This window comes from Lupinus angustifolius, chromosome LG12 (assembly GCF_001865875.1).
Source record: "Lupinus angustifolius cultivar Tanjil chromosome LG12, LupAngTanjil_v1.0, whole genome shotgun sequence".
Lineage (NCBI taxonomy): Eukaryota > Viridiplantae > Streptophyta > Magnoliopsida > Fabales > Fabaceae > Lupinus > Lupinus angustifolius.
Window position 1 is genome coordinate 54346 of NC_032020.1, and position 18726 is coordinate 73071.

Consider the following 18726-nt stretch of genomic DNA (forward strand, 5'->3'; position numbering starts at 1 on the left):
GTTTATAACTATGGAGACAACAGTTATGACCTGATCTTTAACATGACACACACCTAGAATGAGATTAATTTTTTACCTATAAAATGAAAGAATATCTTAGTTATAAAAAGAATACAAATCAAATCAAAAAAAGTTGTTCATTTCACATTAATGGTTTAGTTCATTTTTTTTCAAACTTATTCAATACAGATGGTTCTACAGTTTCACAATTTATGAAACCTTTGAAACCCAACAGAAGCATATAAACTATGTTTTATTTTTATTATTCTACTGTGTTTATTTGCGTTTCGTATTGTTTGTAATGTGTAATCTACATACTATAAATGACAAAATAGTAAATAGTTTTAAATATTGTAATTTGTAGTTAAATATAATTCAATGGAGTTAATTGTTCATTCTTATTTTTTTAAAATTGAATATTCAAATAATTGAATCACTCACAATTGTCTTTGTTAGTAAAATATATAATTAGGGCATAATTATAATAAAATTATTAAGTTTAAAATATAATATGTAAGATTGTCATTAAATGTTTGTCAATGATATTCTTATTTTGTAATAATGGTAGTTGTTGTGATAAATTGAGTAATGATTTTTATTTGATGTGATGAAATTGATAAACAAATATATTTTATTTTTAAAGTATTGTTATTGTGTTTTTATCCTCAATTACCTCCAATTAGCTTTTTCACTTTGCATATAAATCAATAGTATGAAAAAAGGCCCTTTAAATTTTTTTATTCAAAATGAGATGGATGGGGTAAGTTTTGGAGTTACATTACCGAACAACCTATATTATTATTATTTCTTTCTTTCTTTTGGACTATGCCTTTTTGGAGTAAGTTTAAATTTTGTTTTTCAGTGTTATATTTTGTATTTATATAATAGTAAGGTATGATAGGAATATAGAAGAAATTATGTCAATTCAATTACTTAATTATCCTTTAAGCATGTTTTGCTTTTACATAATAGTATAGATTATGACATTTTTTTATGGTGATTCACTATTCAAACTATATGATTGCAAGTTTACAAAATACAACCTAATTAAAATATTTGAAAAGAGATCATGAACACTCAGTTTTGTTATAAATTTCACAAAAATCGAATAGGCGAACGAAAAAAAGACAAATAAAAAATATACATCAAACGAAATTTATTAATTAAGTTGGAAAATAATCTAAATTTTTAATATGTACTTCTGTATGGAGAGTGAGAATGGGAAAATGTGCAATTATTAACTGAGTTGACTCTTGGTAGAAAATCTATTATTTTAAGATTAAAGTGAGTAATCCATTGAGCAATATTTTAAATTATAGTTATATATCCTTATAGTTTTTGTTATAAAAAATATGAATTTCCAAACAAACAAAAAATTCCAAGAAATTAATGTCATGACTTAATTTCGTGAAGATCCAAGCCATGTATTTCTGATTTTAAAGATTATATTTAGAGGCTATAAATTAGATTTTTGTCGTTAAAATAAGATCCACGTAGTATATAAGTTAATATGAATAAATATTACTTGTAGCTTGTAGACAAGATCAAACATGATTACAGTATGAAATCAATAGCAGTGCCTCTGAGTTTTCTCTTTGATTCTAAGATGCATCCATGATCCATGTGCTTTCAACATTTTCTTCTTAAAGCAATTTTCTAAAGATATAGCAAATCTGGAATTGATTTTAATAAAGTTTTGTAGGATGTAGCTCGTTAATCAGAATATCAACACGTTGTTGGTCTAGTTGTGTAAAGCCCAATTAAATCTCCATGAAGACCAAAAGGTCAAGGGTTCTATTCCTAGAAGTGACACTTATTAGGAGGAGCGGTCATGCATCCCGGGAAGGATTAGTTCATTACCCAAAAAGATGAGGAAATACTTTTGGTAGTACAAAAAAACTTAATGACCAACAACAATTTGCAGTTTGAGAACACCCTTTATCAATAGTAAATGATGGAACAACATGATTACCTAACAATCTAACAAGAATAGACAATGCCAAGTTACAGATAGCAATTATAATTCATAACCATTTCAACACAGAGACAGAACATGAATAGAAAAAGCGAATAAGAAACAGGACATAAAAGGTAACATTTAGCATATAAGCACAAGTAAAGGTAGACTGTTAAGAAATCAAAATACATACAAAAATATTCATTAAAATGGTCACAAAACAGTTTACTACATATATGTAGTGTTTTGCCAGGTTATTTATTTGACAGGCCATGTTGTGGCCAAAACTTAATTCCTCATGCAACTAAAATGTCTAAATCTCAACATTTTCATTATTTGCCAAGATTCATCAACATTTCTTTCTGCGCCTAAATAATTTCCTAGCCAACTAAACTCATCAATGGTACCTTATGGCAAGCTTTTGAGTTTAGACTTCGGATAAGGAGCATAAAAGAAAGCACATAAAATGCTAGTTCCTTATATCTTCACCATATCAACAAACAAAGGCTTTTGACAGGAAATACAAAACTATATATAAGATATAAAAGAAATATGCCATTTTTCAAGATTTGAACTCAACCTCCACATTAAAGGGCAAACGACCTTACCCTTACACCGACAAAACACAAAAGTATATCTAAGATATATGACCAAAATATCTTGGAAGAGAAATAATGAAATAATGGAGCTGAAAACAACTACCTGTAGTCATCCCATCCTAAAAAAAGTATAGCAAATCCTAAGTGGATAACATACAAAATAGGCAGATTTTCAATGTATTGCTTAGGGACTAGGTTGATCAACGAATTCAAATATTAAAGTGGTTTATGAATGATGATCAACAAATATAGACAAGGTACCAGTAATTATATATGTGACAGAAGAGTACCTGAAACTTGAAATTCTGGGAACAAAAGTAGGATTCAAAATTTCGCAATCAGTCAAAAAGCCAAGAACCTGAGGCTTCCATCTCATAGTTTTTGGCAGGGGCAAAGTAGAAGGGAATGCAGGACAGTATGGACAGAGGAAGGGAACCTTTCTTCCAGAAGAGGAAGATCGAACAGTATATGTATACTTACATACAAATGTATTAAAACACAAAATTGTTAAAAACATTACCACAAATAACAATGTTTTTTGTTGTTACAATTACAATAATAAACAGAGCAAGTGAAAATAACTAGCAACATTTCCATATAGGTTTATTGCTGATAAAAGATGATGTTTAACATAAGCACACACATTCATTGGGTACTTCATCATCCTTCACAAATGGTAATTGTCTGCCCTTAATATTAATATCGTATAGACTTGACCCTTAAACGTGACTACAATAGAAGAGAAAGGAAGCTCAGTAAAGCATCTATTATTAATATTAATATTGTATAAACTTGACCCTTAAACTTAATCAAAGAAAGGTTAACTAATTGAACATTAACAGTATAATAACCTCATTTCAGGACCATTGTTGTTTATTCACGAGGTCAGAGCTTTAACTATAAAAAATGTAATGGAAATGGAAGCAAAATAATAAAACTAAAATGACAAAGTATAAACATGGCAATCCATGTCCTAATAGGAAAGTGCATCAAATTTTCATGTAGTGCTGACAAATAAGCTTTAACTAATTTCACAGTTTTCATTGAAGAAGAAGAGTTTTACAATATTATATAAATATTCAAATTTGTACCTGCCAAAAAACAGGGCCCAATTCAGATCCTAAGAAAAGAAACTTAGTTTTGGTCCCTAAAAATCCCAAATGCTAGACAAATTAGCCCTTTACAAAACATATTTTGTGGACACATTAGACCTCCTTATCCGGGACTGTATTTTTACTGGCATATCATCTGAGATTTTTATTACCCTGTTTGTGGGTTGGTTTTGGAGAGGAAATGACAGAAAGGATCAAACAAATCTTTTCTCTTCCTCTCTGCGCACCAATTTTCAAACAAAGCTTAAGAGTTTGTTTGCGAGTTCATTTTGGAGGAGAATAAAGGGCTGGGAAGGCTTGAGAGTCATCTCACAACTACAGTTGCCAAGTACTTCCATTCCTTTTATTACCCTCCAAAAACCAACTCACAAACAGATCTTAAAGGATCCAGTTCAGAGCTAAAGGATCAAAATAGAGGTCGCATTCTTTCTTGGGGGTGAGCAAATCACAATTCCTATTCTTGGATTACAAACAAATCCTACCTAAAACTCACCCATGAGTCCATCACAATTCCTATTCCTGGATTACAAAACAGAAATGGCTCCAGCAGAATGTGAGCTCTCCCAAACTTCAATACCTTCAACATCTTCTCTACTAACGAACAACCTATCCCCACCACCTTCGATCTTCCTAATCGCCCCTCTCTCCGAATCCTCTCTTTTATCCACAAAATTCCTCCTAAACAATCCATCACCCTCACTGCCTCTCTCAACATTTGTCGCCTCTTCTTGCACCCTCGACCAAACCTCCAATCCTCCACCTCTCCCTACAAACACCTGCCCCTTGTAACAACTTACGACCATACTACTCCCTTCTTCACCATTCATCACCAAGCTAGGGTTCTTCTCCTTCAAATAAATCCAAGGATCATCCCTTAAACTTCTCATATCTGCCATAGCTAAATCCCCTGACTTAGAACACAATTTAAACAATGCCAACCCTTCCACATCAACATCAATTGCAGCAAATGAATCTCCAAACCTACTGCTTCGGCCCGCACCGGGTTCACTCGTCTCCCAAACCACCTCCCCTGATCGCGGATCCCACAACCGGATATAACCGGAATATCCAAATGCTCCACCAGTAACCGCGCTCCCAACGAGAATGCCGGTTGCTGGCACAAATGTAAGCTTTCCTGGAACTATGTTCTTCGCCTGGTTCCCGGATTGACGCCCTAACTGCGAAACCACCTGAATCTTCGTCTTATCCACTTGAAGGATGCAATTCTCGCGGTGCAGGCAATCGAACGAGGCGAAAACGGAACTATCCGATGCGGTTATCGCGTTGACTCGCGCCTTGAAAATTCGAGGATCCGTTGGATCATTCCACTGGACTGATCCAACGTGGCGGCTACCGGAAAAATCGTAGAAGTGAAGTCCGGCATCGGAAAGAGATCCAACCGCCGCGATCTCCGGCCAGACTCTGCAGATGGAGTCAATATCGTCGAGGTGAGTACGAAACGTTCCGGTGTGGAGAAAATTCCAGTCGTAGCTGGAAACCTGTCCGCCATGAGCAATCCAAACGGAACCGTTATCGGCGGCAGTGAACGCGGAAGGAAGGCCTTCGGAAGCAGGACGGATGGATCCGACGATAGATGCATCGATGCCGGAGAAGGGCGGAGGCGCGGTGGCAGAACGGAGGTGAGAGTCGACGCCATAGTAGAGAGCTTCATCGGCGAGTTCTTGTTTGGAAAAGCGGAGAGAGGTTGAAGGAAGGTGGTTTGTACGGAGAAGAGAGAGGAGAACTGAAAATATTTCAGGATCCCGGTCTATGAAAACCGGGTTCGGGTCATTGGAATTCCGGTTGGAGAGAGCGAAGAGGAGAGAGTCTGGACCGCCGGTTCGGATTGTTGAAAGTGTTGTTTCGAAGAGCTTACCGCCAACGTTCAGTTTTATGCGATCGGTTGACTGTGAACTGCTCTCTTCCTCCATCAATTCAATCTACTTCACCTTCACCTGCTTCTTCTTTTCATTCCTTTATCTATTTTACTTCTTTTTTTAACTAATAAAAAACATATATCCTTTTAATGATAAATTAAATATATCCTTAGCCCATCGTCGTAGGGTTGTGATCTTTTTTACTATCCAAAACCTTGTAAGTGTACCTTATTTAGGGCACAAGAAGCATGACCTAAATTTTGATCATCGTCATCCTAAAATGGGAGCATTTGTACCTTAAAAAGTGTCCATTCTTTAGTGTTTGGAGAATGTCATTACACCTCGATATCCATGTGCCACAAGGATGGCTAATTTCTATTTTTTATTCCCTTCGATGGGCTTAATCATATGGGTGAATTAACTCATGTGCACATTAATAATACACCATCGTATCACCAACATTCCATTTATTCATATATTTTATATCCAAACATGTAATATGCATTTCATGATCCAATGACAAGAGTGCTCATGAGTTAAAATTGATTTTTAAAGGTGATATTATTGGACTTGACTAAAATGATCCAAAAAGAGAAAATAAATCAGTAGCCTAGATTGATGCACCATAATTTTAAGAGGATTTACGGTTTTCTCTTCATATGGAGCTCCCAGTTGACAAAGACAACCTCAACCTCTCTATCACTCCTCAGGATCGAGAGGAAATAAATGACATAGAGAAAATAATTGGAGCTATTGAAGAAGCCAACTCATATGGTTTGAAAGATGTAAGTGACATATGGTTAGTCTCGGGATTGGTTGTGCCACCAAAGTTCAAAGTGCTAGCGATTAACAAGTATCAAGGAACATCTTGTCCTAAAGACCACCTGACTATATATACTAGGAAAATGACTCCCTATATCAGAGATGACAAGTTGTTGGTCCATTTCTTTCAAGAAAGTCTAACGGGAGCTTCCACCACTTGGTACTTGTGACTTGAACGCTCACAAATTCAAGGTTTCAAGTATATATGTGATGCCTTTGTCAAGCAACATGGTAACAACATTTAATATAGCTCCCGATAAGCCACAACTCAAAAATATGGTCAAGAGAGATGATGAGACTTTCAGTGAATATGACCAAAGATGGGCAGAGGTCGCTCAAGTGAAGTCCAAACTATCTAATGAAGATATTGTTTTAATGTTCATTGACACTCTCCAACCACCATTCTATGGTACGATGTTGGGATGTGTATATTTAGGATTCCATCAAATGATGACATAGGGGAAAGATAGAAAGTCACATGAAAAGTGGTAGAGGTGTGAAAGATCCAACTCACACATAACCCGAGATGAAAATGCATGTGAAGGGATGGAAGGTGATGCATCATTCATCGAAACCTTCAAACAACCTCAACGGTATCATCATCTCCAACAATATTATCCTTCTACTCACAATCAAGAAAGACCATCTCGAAAACGAAATAGAAAAAAGTCTTTATGATGTGGTCCCCATGTCTTACTTTGAGTTGCTGCTACAATTTGTTCAGGTGGGTTTGTTAACTCCCATTCCCTTTTAAGGAGGTGGAGCCTTCATATCCAAATGTCTTCAACCCAAATGCTCGTTATATGTATCATGGAGGGATAGTAGGACATCCGACAGAGAGTTGCAATAAACTAAAGGGCAAGGTACGAGACCTGATTAATGAATGGGTGATCAATTTTCAAGGAGATATTTTGAAAAGGATATAAGTATTAATGCTCAAAATCATGTATGCATGCTAAATGCTTCCTAAGTCATGTTATGTATGAAATATCTCTTTTATGAAATATGTTAATATTCTAATTACGTGAAATTTATCAAAAGGTTCATCCAACTTAGATTTTACTCATTCAAAGCATCTTAGGATCCAAAAATAAAATAATTACTCTTAATTTTGATGATTATGTCTTGAAACTTGAATATGATTCCTTGTTGTTGTTGTTGATATGTCCTTGTCTTTAAGTTTTAGGCTTTGTCTTCATCAAAATCATGTTCTTGCATGCTAGCATTCACATTACTAACATTTCACTTTTTAGTAAGATGACTTGGAACATGATCATTAATAATGATAAGTTGTAGTATAGAGTCCTGGAGGATAAGTATCTAGAGGGAATTCTATGTTGTTTGCTCCACCTAAAGCGACAACGTCCTACACCGAAGAAGTATAGTGAAGGCTACTCAATATCTCAATGAAGGTTTCACTTTGCATCTAGGAAGCAGGGATAGGTCCTTATGGTATAGTAATTGGACAGGTTTGGCAAGTTATGCAACTATGTCATTTATGTCAACATTTCCAATTCACAACTCCAAGTGCAAGATCTTTGGAATGAAGCCCACTAAGACTATAATATTCTATACAATATGGTTTCTTATGAGGATAAAGATCTCATTTGAAATAAATATTCACCTTTTTATATTGAGGAAGATGGGTGAATTTGGGATGACCATGCTATGGGAAATTATACTACAAAGTCATGTTATTATTGGCTTAACTACTTTGTGGAGGATTGTAACTCTACATCAGATGTTTGGAGGATGGTGTGGCGAGTAAGGACTCCTGAGAAAGTTAAATTAATGTTTTGGCATGGTTTTTATGAGGTTTTACCTTCAAATGATTTACACTTCGAAAGGAATGTGGCCACAAATCCAAATTGTATTTGATGTCTTGCGGGTGTTTAGAATGTTATGCATATCTTCAGGGTCTGTCCGGAATCCTCTATGTTATAGACAAGACTTGGTTTGACTTCTCCTTCCTTCTAGGTCCCCCAGTCCTTTTGGAGTTGGTTGTTGGAGAACTATAAGCACCACGATGGGCTTCTCGTTGTTTGGTGGGTGTGAAGATGGAGGAATACCTCCATTTTTTGCGACATTACTTGGGACATTAATTTAGTTACACGTACTACGCATCAAGATTATTGGGAATGGCGCCATATGGGGCAGTGTTACCTTGGAGGATGATCTTCCCCTGGTTCACTAGTGTTGCCCATAATAAGGTAAGATCAAACTTAATGTTGATGCTAGCTATAGTAGAGGTTCCAATATTATGGGAAGGATGGTGTTATTCAAGTCCATGCAAGTCGGTGGTTGCGAGGGTTTTCTGTTAACTTCAGTGAAGACCTAACTATCTTGTCAAAACTGTTGGTTATGGAGCAGGGGTTGACTTCAACTTGGAATTTGGGTTTCAAAAAGATTATTCTAGAAAGTGTTGTATTTCTGAAGGAGATCAAATTTGTTTTTATCACATTTTGAGTGTTGTGACTCATGTCTGCACATGGCTAGCTCATGACTGAGTCGTTGAGATCAAGTTTGTTGTTAGAGAGGTTAATAAGATAGCTTATTTTATGACTAAACTAAGATAACACTCTTCTGCTCAGCTCAAGAGCTGAACCATGGTTCCAGTTGTTTGTCAACCCTATGTTGACATGGATCTCCATCCTTTGTTGTAGTCTTTGTTTTTTCTTTGTTTCGAATGTACCAAAAAATTCATTAAAACTAAGTCAACTATATGCTCAAACTACTTTTAAGACATATGTTTGTATACATATATTTTTCAGTGTTAATTAACACTCTAATAGGGAACAAATTCCTCATATCAAGAAATTAAGCTATAATTATTCTACTCCTAAGGAAAGTAATAAAACTAAAAGATAATGTTCATATTTTATTGATTGCTTCTCATTATGGATGACAAAACACTATTTAAAGAAAATAAAGAAACTCTAAGATGATGATGACCATATAAGTGTCATCATCTCACAACACTAGAACATTCTAAAATACTAATATAATATCAAATATTAAATTTAAATAATCAACTATCATATTTTTAATGAACCACGTAATAATACATATCCTATCACACTCTTAACCTAATGTTCCAATGGACAAATAGGGAAATGAGAGATTTTACAATAAAGAGAATGAACTATTACACCAAATAAATTTTCTGTTCATTGTTATCTAATCAACTCAAGTGGGTTACACAGTTACACCCTCTACTTACAAGGTCAAGAACACAGTTATATGTATCTCCATAACAAAATATAATAAACAAGGATATATATTAACATTACATAATATGTATTTTCTAGTACTCTTGTAATTATGGTAACTCTAGGATAATATATATATTTACAAGAAAATGGCACTTTCTAAGAAAATAACATAGGCTAGAAATTGTTAAGAATGCCCTCATTATTTCAACAATAACTACCTTAAGTCCCTCATAATATCCTCCATGAGATCATGAAAAACCAAGTCTTCAACTTCCAAACCTACAAGCTCAGCAGATAACTGAAGATTCATCCACCCATCATTCTTTGCTAGATCTCTACTTACATGAAAATCTGTGGTTTGGTTAGACTTGGATTTCAAGTTCAATGACTGGCTCATATGATTCCACACTTCATGGAGAATGTGATTCCCTTTTGGCATTGGATGAATGTATGAAAGATATGATAATTGTTTTGGATAGTAGCAGCAACAACTTCCATAAATTTCCAACAATGATTCATTAATTAAATCAAACAACACATGGTGATTACAATTGTTGCTATGTTCATAGCTACAGAAATCAGGGTCACTTTCCATTTCTTCATAAAGTAATGGATCAAGTGGTTGTTCACTAGAATGCCATGCTGAGATTGATTCATTACTTGTTAGTCCTGATATCTCAAGTACATATTTCACATAATTAAACTCAGCTTTGTATCTTGTGTCCACATGAAATTGAGGAATCTCATAGTTTAAGTGCTTCTTCAGAATCTCACTCACTTTGTTAGCCTCTTGTTCAACCACATTTTCCAATCTGTCAATGGGTCCAGACTTTGATTTTGAATCTATGGCATTAACATATGCAATGCAAGTTAGTAACTTCATCTGAAATTATTTACACATTTAGTATCACTATTTCTATTATATTCACATTTTATATAAGATAGTTATAAGTTCATGCTTATAGAGTTTGGTTGAGATCAAACCTGATGCTGCTAGTGCAGTCTTGTCTTCATATTTTAGTCCTACATCTTGGTCATTAAAAGTGCCACCATTTTTCAAAATACTGTCTCCAAAATCGTCAATTATCACGCCCACCTTGCTATTAATCTCACTTATAGAATCTGATCTTGATCCTTCAATGTTAGTACTAATCAATGCATCATTTTCACCTACACCTACATTAAGGCCAACCCTCCTTTTCGGATAACCGATACTTTCCGAACCCATAGTTCCATCCATAGAAGTAAGGATTGGTTTAGTAAGAGATAGGACATGAGAAAAGTCCCCATTAGGATAAGAATAGTAAAAGGATTGGAGATCAGGTAATGAAAGAATTCTTTTAATGGGTTTCGGCACGATCAATGGTGAAGTTGCTTCTTTTGTTGTTAAATTTAGTTGCTGAAAGAGATGGGAATAAGTATCTAGTGGTTCTTCAAGAGAGGAGGTTCTTCTTATTGGGTGCTTAGTAAAGGAATGAGTCCTAGTCCTCCCATTAAAACTTGCGCAACGGTTTTCAACTTTTGTAGAAGCAATAGGATCTATCAGTTTCTTTAGAATTTCCTTCTTCAAATCATCTGAAATCCCATGGCCTTGAGGAATTTTATCAATCACAGAATCAAGAGTAACACGAAGCTTTTCTTTCTCTTTCTCCTTCTCATTCTCATTCTCATTCTCATTCTCTCCCGTTATAGGCACTATTTTCTGTTTGAGATTCTTAATTTTTTTCATTCCCTTCTGATTCCGACCCTTAGCAGATCCTGAAGATTGAACATCTCTTACAATCATTCCATCATTCATATCTAGATTTCCATGTAATCTCCATTCAAATAGAGCACCCTTTTGTGTTTTATTGCAAAAGTGTAATCTTCCTACCACTTTCGGTAGAGAACCATTGCCTGATATATTTTTCATGGATATGGAAGCCTTAGATGAATGAGGTAAAGGAAATGACACAGACCTAGTCAATGTCAAAGCCTCTTGTTTATTGAAGTGATAGGCCATAGGACAAACCGGGTCTTGCATATATGTTAATAGAATCTCCTTCTTCATGTTCATTGGATCCAAACTCTTAACAGATGTTGGTTTCATTGAATGTCTTAACTTATCTTCGAGATTTGTCTGCTCCAAATCACGAGCCGGAGGAGGACAAGTGGAACTCCTATGATGTCTACTCCTCTTCTTCGGTATCCCTTTGATAATAAGTGCTTTTATCTGGCTTCTTACTGTGTTTTTTGGTACTGAACAACACATTCTTACATTTTCTTCTACCTGACAAGCTTCAAATTAGAAACAACCTTAATTTATGTCTCAGTAAATGAGTACACTCATTCTGAATTAGTAAGAAAGCAACACATGCAAAAGGTGAGAATGTACATATGAGTTTGTTGTCCGAGAAAGGTTGTGTCCTCCCTTCCTTTTGTTAGATGAGAAGCCATAATCTCTTCCTTCAGGTATGGTTCCTGCATGATGAGATGAAGTGTTATACATTCACATATACTATTACAATTTACAAAGAGGAGAAAAGTACACATACCTGGACCATTTCTTTCTCCACCATCCTTCCTATGTCCAAGTCTTTTCATGAAATGACGCAGAGGATGGTGCTTAATAATATGAAAAAGGCTGCTACCACAATCTCCATCATTATTATTTTCCCAAAATGAATCCATATGTTTCTCCTGCTTCTTCTTCTGTCTTCCCATCATTCACCTTTTAAACCTCTTTGATTGATTTTGATTTTATAATAATGCAGCTACAAACTTGTTAAACCTGATACAAGTAACAAAATATATATATGTATATCAATCTTCAATGAATGAACAACTCAACACCCAGATACGAACAATTCTCACATTTACTCCATAATAAAGCTATAAACTTCTAATAAGAAATTTAAAACAAAGAACATTGTTCATTGCATGCAAACATGACAAAATCTACGTAAATTTTATTTTCTAACAACATGGATTATTTTGATTGTTGATTGCATGTTACTAATATAGAAAAAAAAGCCTACCCAGTAAATTAAATATGAGTATGAAGGTTTGAAAGATATAGAATAAGAGAGGGTATAAATTAATGTTACCACCTTTTTGAAGAGAATTGTATATGGCACCATATTCCATGCAGTTATTCATGAAAAGAAAAAGGTGACAAAGGAAGTTGTTGATTATTGCTTTGTTTTGGTTGTATTTGACTATTGATTTGTTTATAATTCTAGTGGAACATAAAGTGGAGGTGGATAAAGGATAAATAAAGATTGAAGCGTTTTACCAACAACAAAAGTCAAAAACAGAAACATTCAACCACACTTCTCGGATTGTTATCTCTTTGGTTTGTTATGTCCTATTTTTATATTTTTTTAAATTAAAATTTTATTATTATTGGAAATTGGAAAGTAAATTTGTAGAAATAAGAGAGAAAACCATATTCACCATTGTTATTAATATCTTATCAATGTGTATCAATATCTATGATAGTTCAACTAGTGGCTAAATGATTAAATTGTATACTAGTGAAGTTAGATATACATACATATTATACTAACATTAATGTTAAAAAATTAATAACTACTTTTATTTATATTATTTGTTAGAATAAAATGTATCACTTTGTGGTAGATCACATTTTATAAGTATAAAAGATATAACAATAGTTGTGTATTGGATCTTTCATACCAATATCTTCGTAAACTATTAAGTCATTTAATTAAAAAATAATTTTAAATAAAAACTATTATATAGTTTCGAATGATATAATTGCATGACCAGAATAATTGTTGTATCATGCAAATATTAAGATTAATTCAACGATTTTTCGGTTAAATCAATCGGCACAAACCAATTTTTACAACACTAACTTAAATAATTAAATATGTAGCCAGCAAATCGTTAAGATGACTATTTGATTTACAAATTGAATCAAGGTCCAATAAAAGTCGAAGAACATATCTATATAGTGACTTACAAGGGAAGACACCCCCTAGAGACAAGAAAGCGTATAAGGGTCGCTATAGACTTAAATATGAGTTTGTCAAACTGACTAATTGAAAGGGCAAGAGCATGGCATCAACCATGCGTCACTTGACCTTTATTCGGTGTAAGGTAAGCTCAACTCACTTAGTACAAACAGAGGAGACCATTTATATAACAAGTATCTTCATCTCTTTCACTTCACTTTATCTTAACTTTCTTGCATACACTTGCACTCTATATATACTGACTTAAACGTCAGAGTCCCTTTTCAAGTATACACCTAAGGTGGACCATGATCGGACCTCCACCCCTTTCGGTAACGTTAAGGAACTCAGGGTCCTTCCTTAACTTGAATCAAGGTCAATTTAGTCAACTCAAAGTTGGCTTCATCCCGGTTTAACCTAGAGACACCACTGCCACATCATCCTTCTCACATCATGGTAACCATATGTCTCATTGATAGAGCATAAAAAATGTAACATCTTCCCATAATGATCCATCAAAACACCAAATATCACACATTTAACCCTTTGAAGGTAACTGAACTCTTTTGGTTAAGAGCACCACCACTCGCTCTTCGAAACACTCATACACCCTCCAACTAGGAGCTTGTGGCATGGTTACAACAATGAAAATTGATACAAAAAGAAGCTATACTTTTGTCTCAAATACAACAATCCCTAATAGTTTGACCCTACCTACATACCTCATATAACTTGTTCATACATCTGGAAACTACTCAAAGAGTTGAAACCAAAGGTGAATCATGAGCTATGTCTTGTAGTAATCCCACATATAAACATCGACCTAGATAAGAACATTGCCCAACCTTTGGAGTGTAGGGAAAAACATTCATTCATGGTTGATATAATGTCCTTACAATTAAGAAAGATTTAGATATCAATGTTTTGTCAATTGACATGTTTATAATAAAGCATTATGGAGTCGTTTGATCCATGTAACCGACCCTAGACTTTGATGTCGTAGTATCATGAATGCTATATATAGTAGACATTTTGTAACAAAAAGAGCCAAATATCTTTGCCATTCCAACAGACTGACAATCAGATTACAAAGACTAAACAAACCATTTAAGAATATAGCTCACCAATTGATCTTGGTGATCCTTCAGACAACTTGAAAAAATGAATTCAAATAACATACTGATGCAACTAGCTACTCCACAGAAAGTGTAGAACTGCCATTCATAACAGTTTCCTTCTGTTTCGGAAGCAAAAAGTCGAAAAACAATTATCAAGTCTTAAAAAACCCTCATTATTTCTCAGTGCCAACCTTTCCTGAATTGCAGCCTGCAATCCTTCCGAGTGAGCCCATGGCTGACAAGCCCTTAAAGCTGCTGCTCCCTTCACTGAAACTTGATTTTCTCGATTTCCTTGGCTCTGTAGGGCTGGATTCCGCTTCATCTGTATCACTGCTAGTCTTAATCTTGGCTACAATTAATTGAAGAATAGCACCTCGGCAAAATGGACAAACTGGTTCGGCAGCACAAGCAGTGGCAGGATCAGGTTTCTGATGGCAGCATAGAGCTAGGGTGCAAAGAGCACACATTTGATGACCACAAGGTCTGACCTCGATTGTGCACACTTGTTCGAAGCATATACAGCATAGCTCCATATCACTGTCCTATACGCCGAGAAATAATGACCAAATAAGTAATGCATTAATTTTAGGGGAAACACATAATCATGCTCAAGCAATCTATTATGTCATGAAAGCTATTGCATTCAGACAGCCTCTGATTATCCACGCCTAAGGGAAGGATTTACTTTTAATGACAAGGAATGAATTTATACTAAAATTGGGATCCTTGGAAAATCTACAATCAAGATCCAAATTTAATGGTTATGCATGAGTGAACCAAACAATATCCACTATAAGGTTCTGTCATAGTCAAACACTTAGCACTTACTAGTAGAATACAAACGTCTTAAACAAGTAAATTGCCTAAAGATTACATTGCATTTTCAGATGACATAATTTTCATGGACACCAAAAAACATTGTCAAGGTCTCTACCAAATTGTGATATTTAACCTAACCCAAGATAAAACTTACATATTTATATAAGTCGGATAAAGAAGACACTGTACCTCAGACTCGGAGGCAATATCATCGTCTTTGCTTGCAGGGTGTAGTGGAGATGGAGGCATGTCAGCCTCCATTAGTAGGGTATTTTCTCTCTCCATGTTAGCTTCTAGCAAGGCTTTTTCTAATAAGGCTTTTGTTTCCTGATTGAGCTCACTGATGACCTTCAATGGGGATGGCCAAACAAGCATTGATGCGTATGAAGGATCAAGCAGGGCAGCACATGCCTTATGCTTGTATTTAAGAGCAACAGAGAATGGTATTCTCCTACAAAGAATCGGTTACAACACAATTTTAAACCAGATCTTAACAAGTTGGTTTTAATTCTTTTGTTATGCATAAAGTGAAATTAATAAAACATTCAAAATTACAATGACTATCAACTTGGCATCTATACAGTAATTAGTCACTGATCATCAGTGTTTTCCTCGTTTTCAGTACACAGCAATTTTAGAATAATCACATGGTTTTAGAAAGAGTTGAACAAGATTATTACTTACCCATAGGGATCTAATTGAAGCCTATCTGCTCCCGAAGCAAGCAACATCCGGACACATTCCACAGAACCACCATGAGCAGCCATATGAAGTGGTGTGCTTCCATGATAACTGCCAATGGTGTACTTTGGGTCAATCTAAATGAAAAACCAACAATATTCACCTAAGAATGTCTAATATATTCCGAAGGCAATTACCCATATCCACCAGTGGTGGCACAAACAAGAGCCCCACGGTCTAAAAGGAAATGAAGACACTCGGTCTGTCTTTGACGAGCAGCAAGATGCAGCGGGGTTTCACCATTTATATCTCTTATGTTCACAAATCTTGAAAACCCCCTGGCAATATCATTGAATGATTCGGAATTAGTATGTTTTTGTACTTGCATCAATGTGAAATTTGAGTTGTAGGAGAGAGAATCTAACCAAGAATCTGCAACCCGTGTGGAATGAGCAGTGGAAAGAATAGCCTTAAGGCAACCTAAATGACCATAATAAGCAGCATAGTGCAAGCAGGTCCTTCGACTTAAAGAATCAAACATCAATATCTGAAACATTATCATTCCCCAATCTGGTTAATCTATCATCAAAAACTCTCAAGAACAAACTCTGCCCGGAAAATAATAATTGAAAGCAAAATAAGCTGATCCAAACCATAGTTATTAGGTTCCATCAATAATCTTGTATAGTTGCATACTGTGTACTAGATTCAACTATCAGCATAAGATAAACATACATTAGCTCCGGCTTGAATAAGCTTTTCCATGCAACCAGTCTTTCCATGCATCACAGCTAACATTAATGGAGTCTTAAAAAAAGACACAAATAAGTAACATAGAACAAAACAAGGATGCAAAGTGCAAAGTACAACAACCAAAATTCACAAAGATTTACAGCTAAGAAAGACATAAGAAACAAAACAAACCTGTCTATGTTGATTCACGATATCCACGTTAACATTGTGTTCCAACAACATACAAAGCATCTAACCAAGATAGAGAAAAAGAACACCATAAATAAAACACAATGTAGCAATAAACACATAACAAATGAGTCCTATAGTGAGCTCAGTCGAAAAAGAACACCATAAAAGAAAAAACAACCTCGATCCGACCATTGGAAGCTGCTACATGAAGTGGAGAAAGCGAAGCACGAGCAGTGGCATGTTCCAAAACAGTTGGGTGAATTTTCACTATGGCTTCAACCATTTCCAACTCTCCATTGGCAACTGCACTCAACAGATCATTCTTCTCATGGTTTTTCCTGCAACTTACTTTCTGACCCATTGCACCTCACGCGCCGCCTTGCACGGTGGTGGTTGTGATGGTTGGTACCAGTGAGGTTGTTTAAATCAAGACTTGTCTATTTCTATGTTCTATGTTCATACTTCCACATTCAAAGTTGTTAGAGGAAAATATTAGTTTAATTATTCTAACTTTTTGACCAAAGATATCTCCAACTATGTAGCTTCTCGTGAGATTCCTAATTATCAGGACATTACAGATATATGATGCTTGGCTCAGCTGAAAACTGAAAGAATAAAAGATAAAAAGATAAAAGAGGAATCAAAACAATATTTTTCAAAGTTTCATAGCATATAATAGATATCATCCTAGTTAGGGGTGACAAAATTATTCATTTCATCTAAATTCATCCAAATTAAATCATCTAAATTCATTCGTCGTTAAAATTAATGAATTCAAATTGATATAATCTAATGGATAATATTAATAATGGATTGATTTAAACTAGCATTGGTAGGTTATGTCAAACACTTTTAGAAGTGTGAAATCATCATTTTTGGAGACACCTTTTTCTTTTCCTTAAATTATGCCACTAAAAATTTGTTAAAACTTTCCTTTATCAAACATTAGAGCATATCCGGCAGAAAATAATGTTTTCATTTTTGTCTAAGTCTCATACATTATTTTATAATTTATTACTTTTTTTCCACAATAACAAATATCATTTAATTTTTATTTTGGTCTTCCAACTTACCCAGATTTTTATATTTTACAATAAATATAACAAATTATTAAAAATAATAACTCCTATATTTATTAATAAATTAAAAATCGCTATAATATAACTAAAAATATAATTTTTGTTGTAAATTACAAAAATAAAATAAGTGGGTACAAATAAATAAAACAAAATATTGCATTAATTAAAATAAATTAAATGTAATTTTAAAATATAATAGAAATTACAACATAGTAAATTAAAATATAAATAAAATACATAAAACAGATAAAATATATCATAACACATAAAAACATATCTCCTCACCAAGAATTGTTCTTATTTACCAAGAACTTTTTTTATTTAAGAATAAAACTCAATAAATAAAAATGTAACATTGGAGAGTAAAAATGTTCACGAATATTTTAAATTCAAGTTTAATACTTCCAACAATTTCTTACCATTTAAGATATTGATAGTTTTCTATTACTAGCTTTTTTATCTAGAGAGTTGAAAGTTTATAAATTTGGTGTCAAAAACATTTTAAAAGTTTATATCAAGTATCCACTAGGTATTTTATTTGTGTGAGTTGGTCTTAGGGGATTTGCT

At 34.4% G+C, this 18726-nt stretch overlaps 3 protein-coding genes across 5 annotated transcripts; all 3 read right to left on the bottom strand.

Annotated features, from left to right (window-relative positions):
• On the bottom strand, positions 4140-5666 carry LOC109362384 (BTB/POZ domain-containing protein At3g09030). The gene has a single exon (XM_019608128.1). It carries the CDS (start codon positions 5597-5599, stop codon positions 4193-4195), a length of 1407 nt encoding a protein of 468 aa, XP_019463673.1. The 5' UTR covers positions 5600-5666; the 3' UTR covers positions 4140-4192.
• Positions 9546-11675, bottom strand: LOC109362383. Its single transcript, XM_019608127.1, has 2 exons — positions 10564-11675; positions 9546-10422 (listed from the first exon to the last, which is right to left on the bottom strand). The coding sequence occupies exons 1-2, from the start codon at positions 11666-11668 to the stop codon at positions 9794-9796; spliced, it is 1734 nt and encodes a 577-aa protein (XP_019463672.1). The 5' UTR covers positions 11669-11675; the 3' UTR covers positions 9546-9793.
• On the bottom strand, positions 14542-17506 carry LOC109362385 (putative E3 ubiquitin-protein ligase XBAT31). 3 transcript variants are annotated; one of them, XM_019608129.1, is made up of 9 exons: positions 17259-17504; positions 17081-17140; positions 16892-16963; positions 16582-16703; positions 16354-16494; positions 16160-16267; positions 15660-15926; positions 15335-15340; positions 14542-15199 (listed from the first exon to the last, which is right to left on the bottom strand). In XM_019608129.1, the coding sequence occupies exons 1-9, from the start codon at positions 17439-17441 to the stop codon at positions 14830-14832; spliced, it is 1329 nt and encodes a 442-aa protein (XP_019463674.1). In that variant the 5' UTR covers positions 17442-17504; the 3' UTR covers positions 14542-14829. The 3 variants fall into 3 exon arrangements, with proteins under 3 accessions (XP_019463674.1, XP_019463676.1, XP_019463675.1); XM_019608131.1 differs by lacking the exon at positions 17081-17140 and having other exon boundaries at positions 17259-17506; XM_019608130.1 differs by lacking the exon at positions 15335-15340 and having other exon boundaries at positions 14542-15198; positions 15665-15926; positions 17259-17501.

Coding starts and splice junctions, on each gene's coding strand:
- LOC109362385 (XM_019608129.1), bottom strand. CDS start 17,441: ATGGGTCAGAAAGTAAGTTGCAGGAAAAACCATGAGAAGAATGATCTG. Junction 17,141..17,258: donor CTTCCAATGGTCGGATCGAG/GTTGTTTTTTCT, acceptor TATCTTGGTTAG/ATGCTTTGTATGTTGTTGGA. Junction 16,268..16,353: donor GCCACCACTGGTGGATATGG/GTAATTGCCTTC, acceptor CACCATTGGCAG/TTATCATGGAAGCACACCAC.
- LOC109362383 (XM_019608127.1), bottom strand. CDS start 11,668: ATGAAACCAACATCTGTTAAGAGTTTGGATCCAATGAACATGAAGAAG. Junction 10,423..10,563: donor GACTGCACTAGCAGCATCAG/GTTTGATCTCAA, acceptor TTAATGCCATAG/ATTCAAAATCAAAGTCTGGA.
- LOC109362384 (XM_019608128.1), bottom strand. CDS start 5,599: ATGGAGGAAGAGAGCAGTTCACAGTCAACCGATCGCATAAAACTGAAC.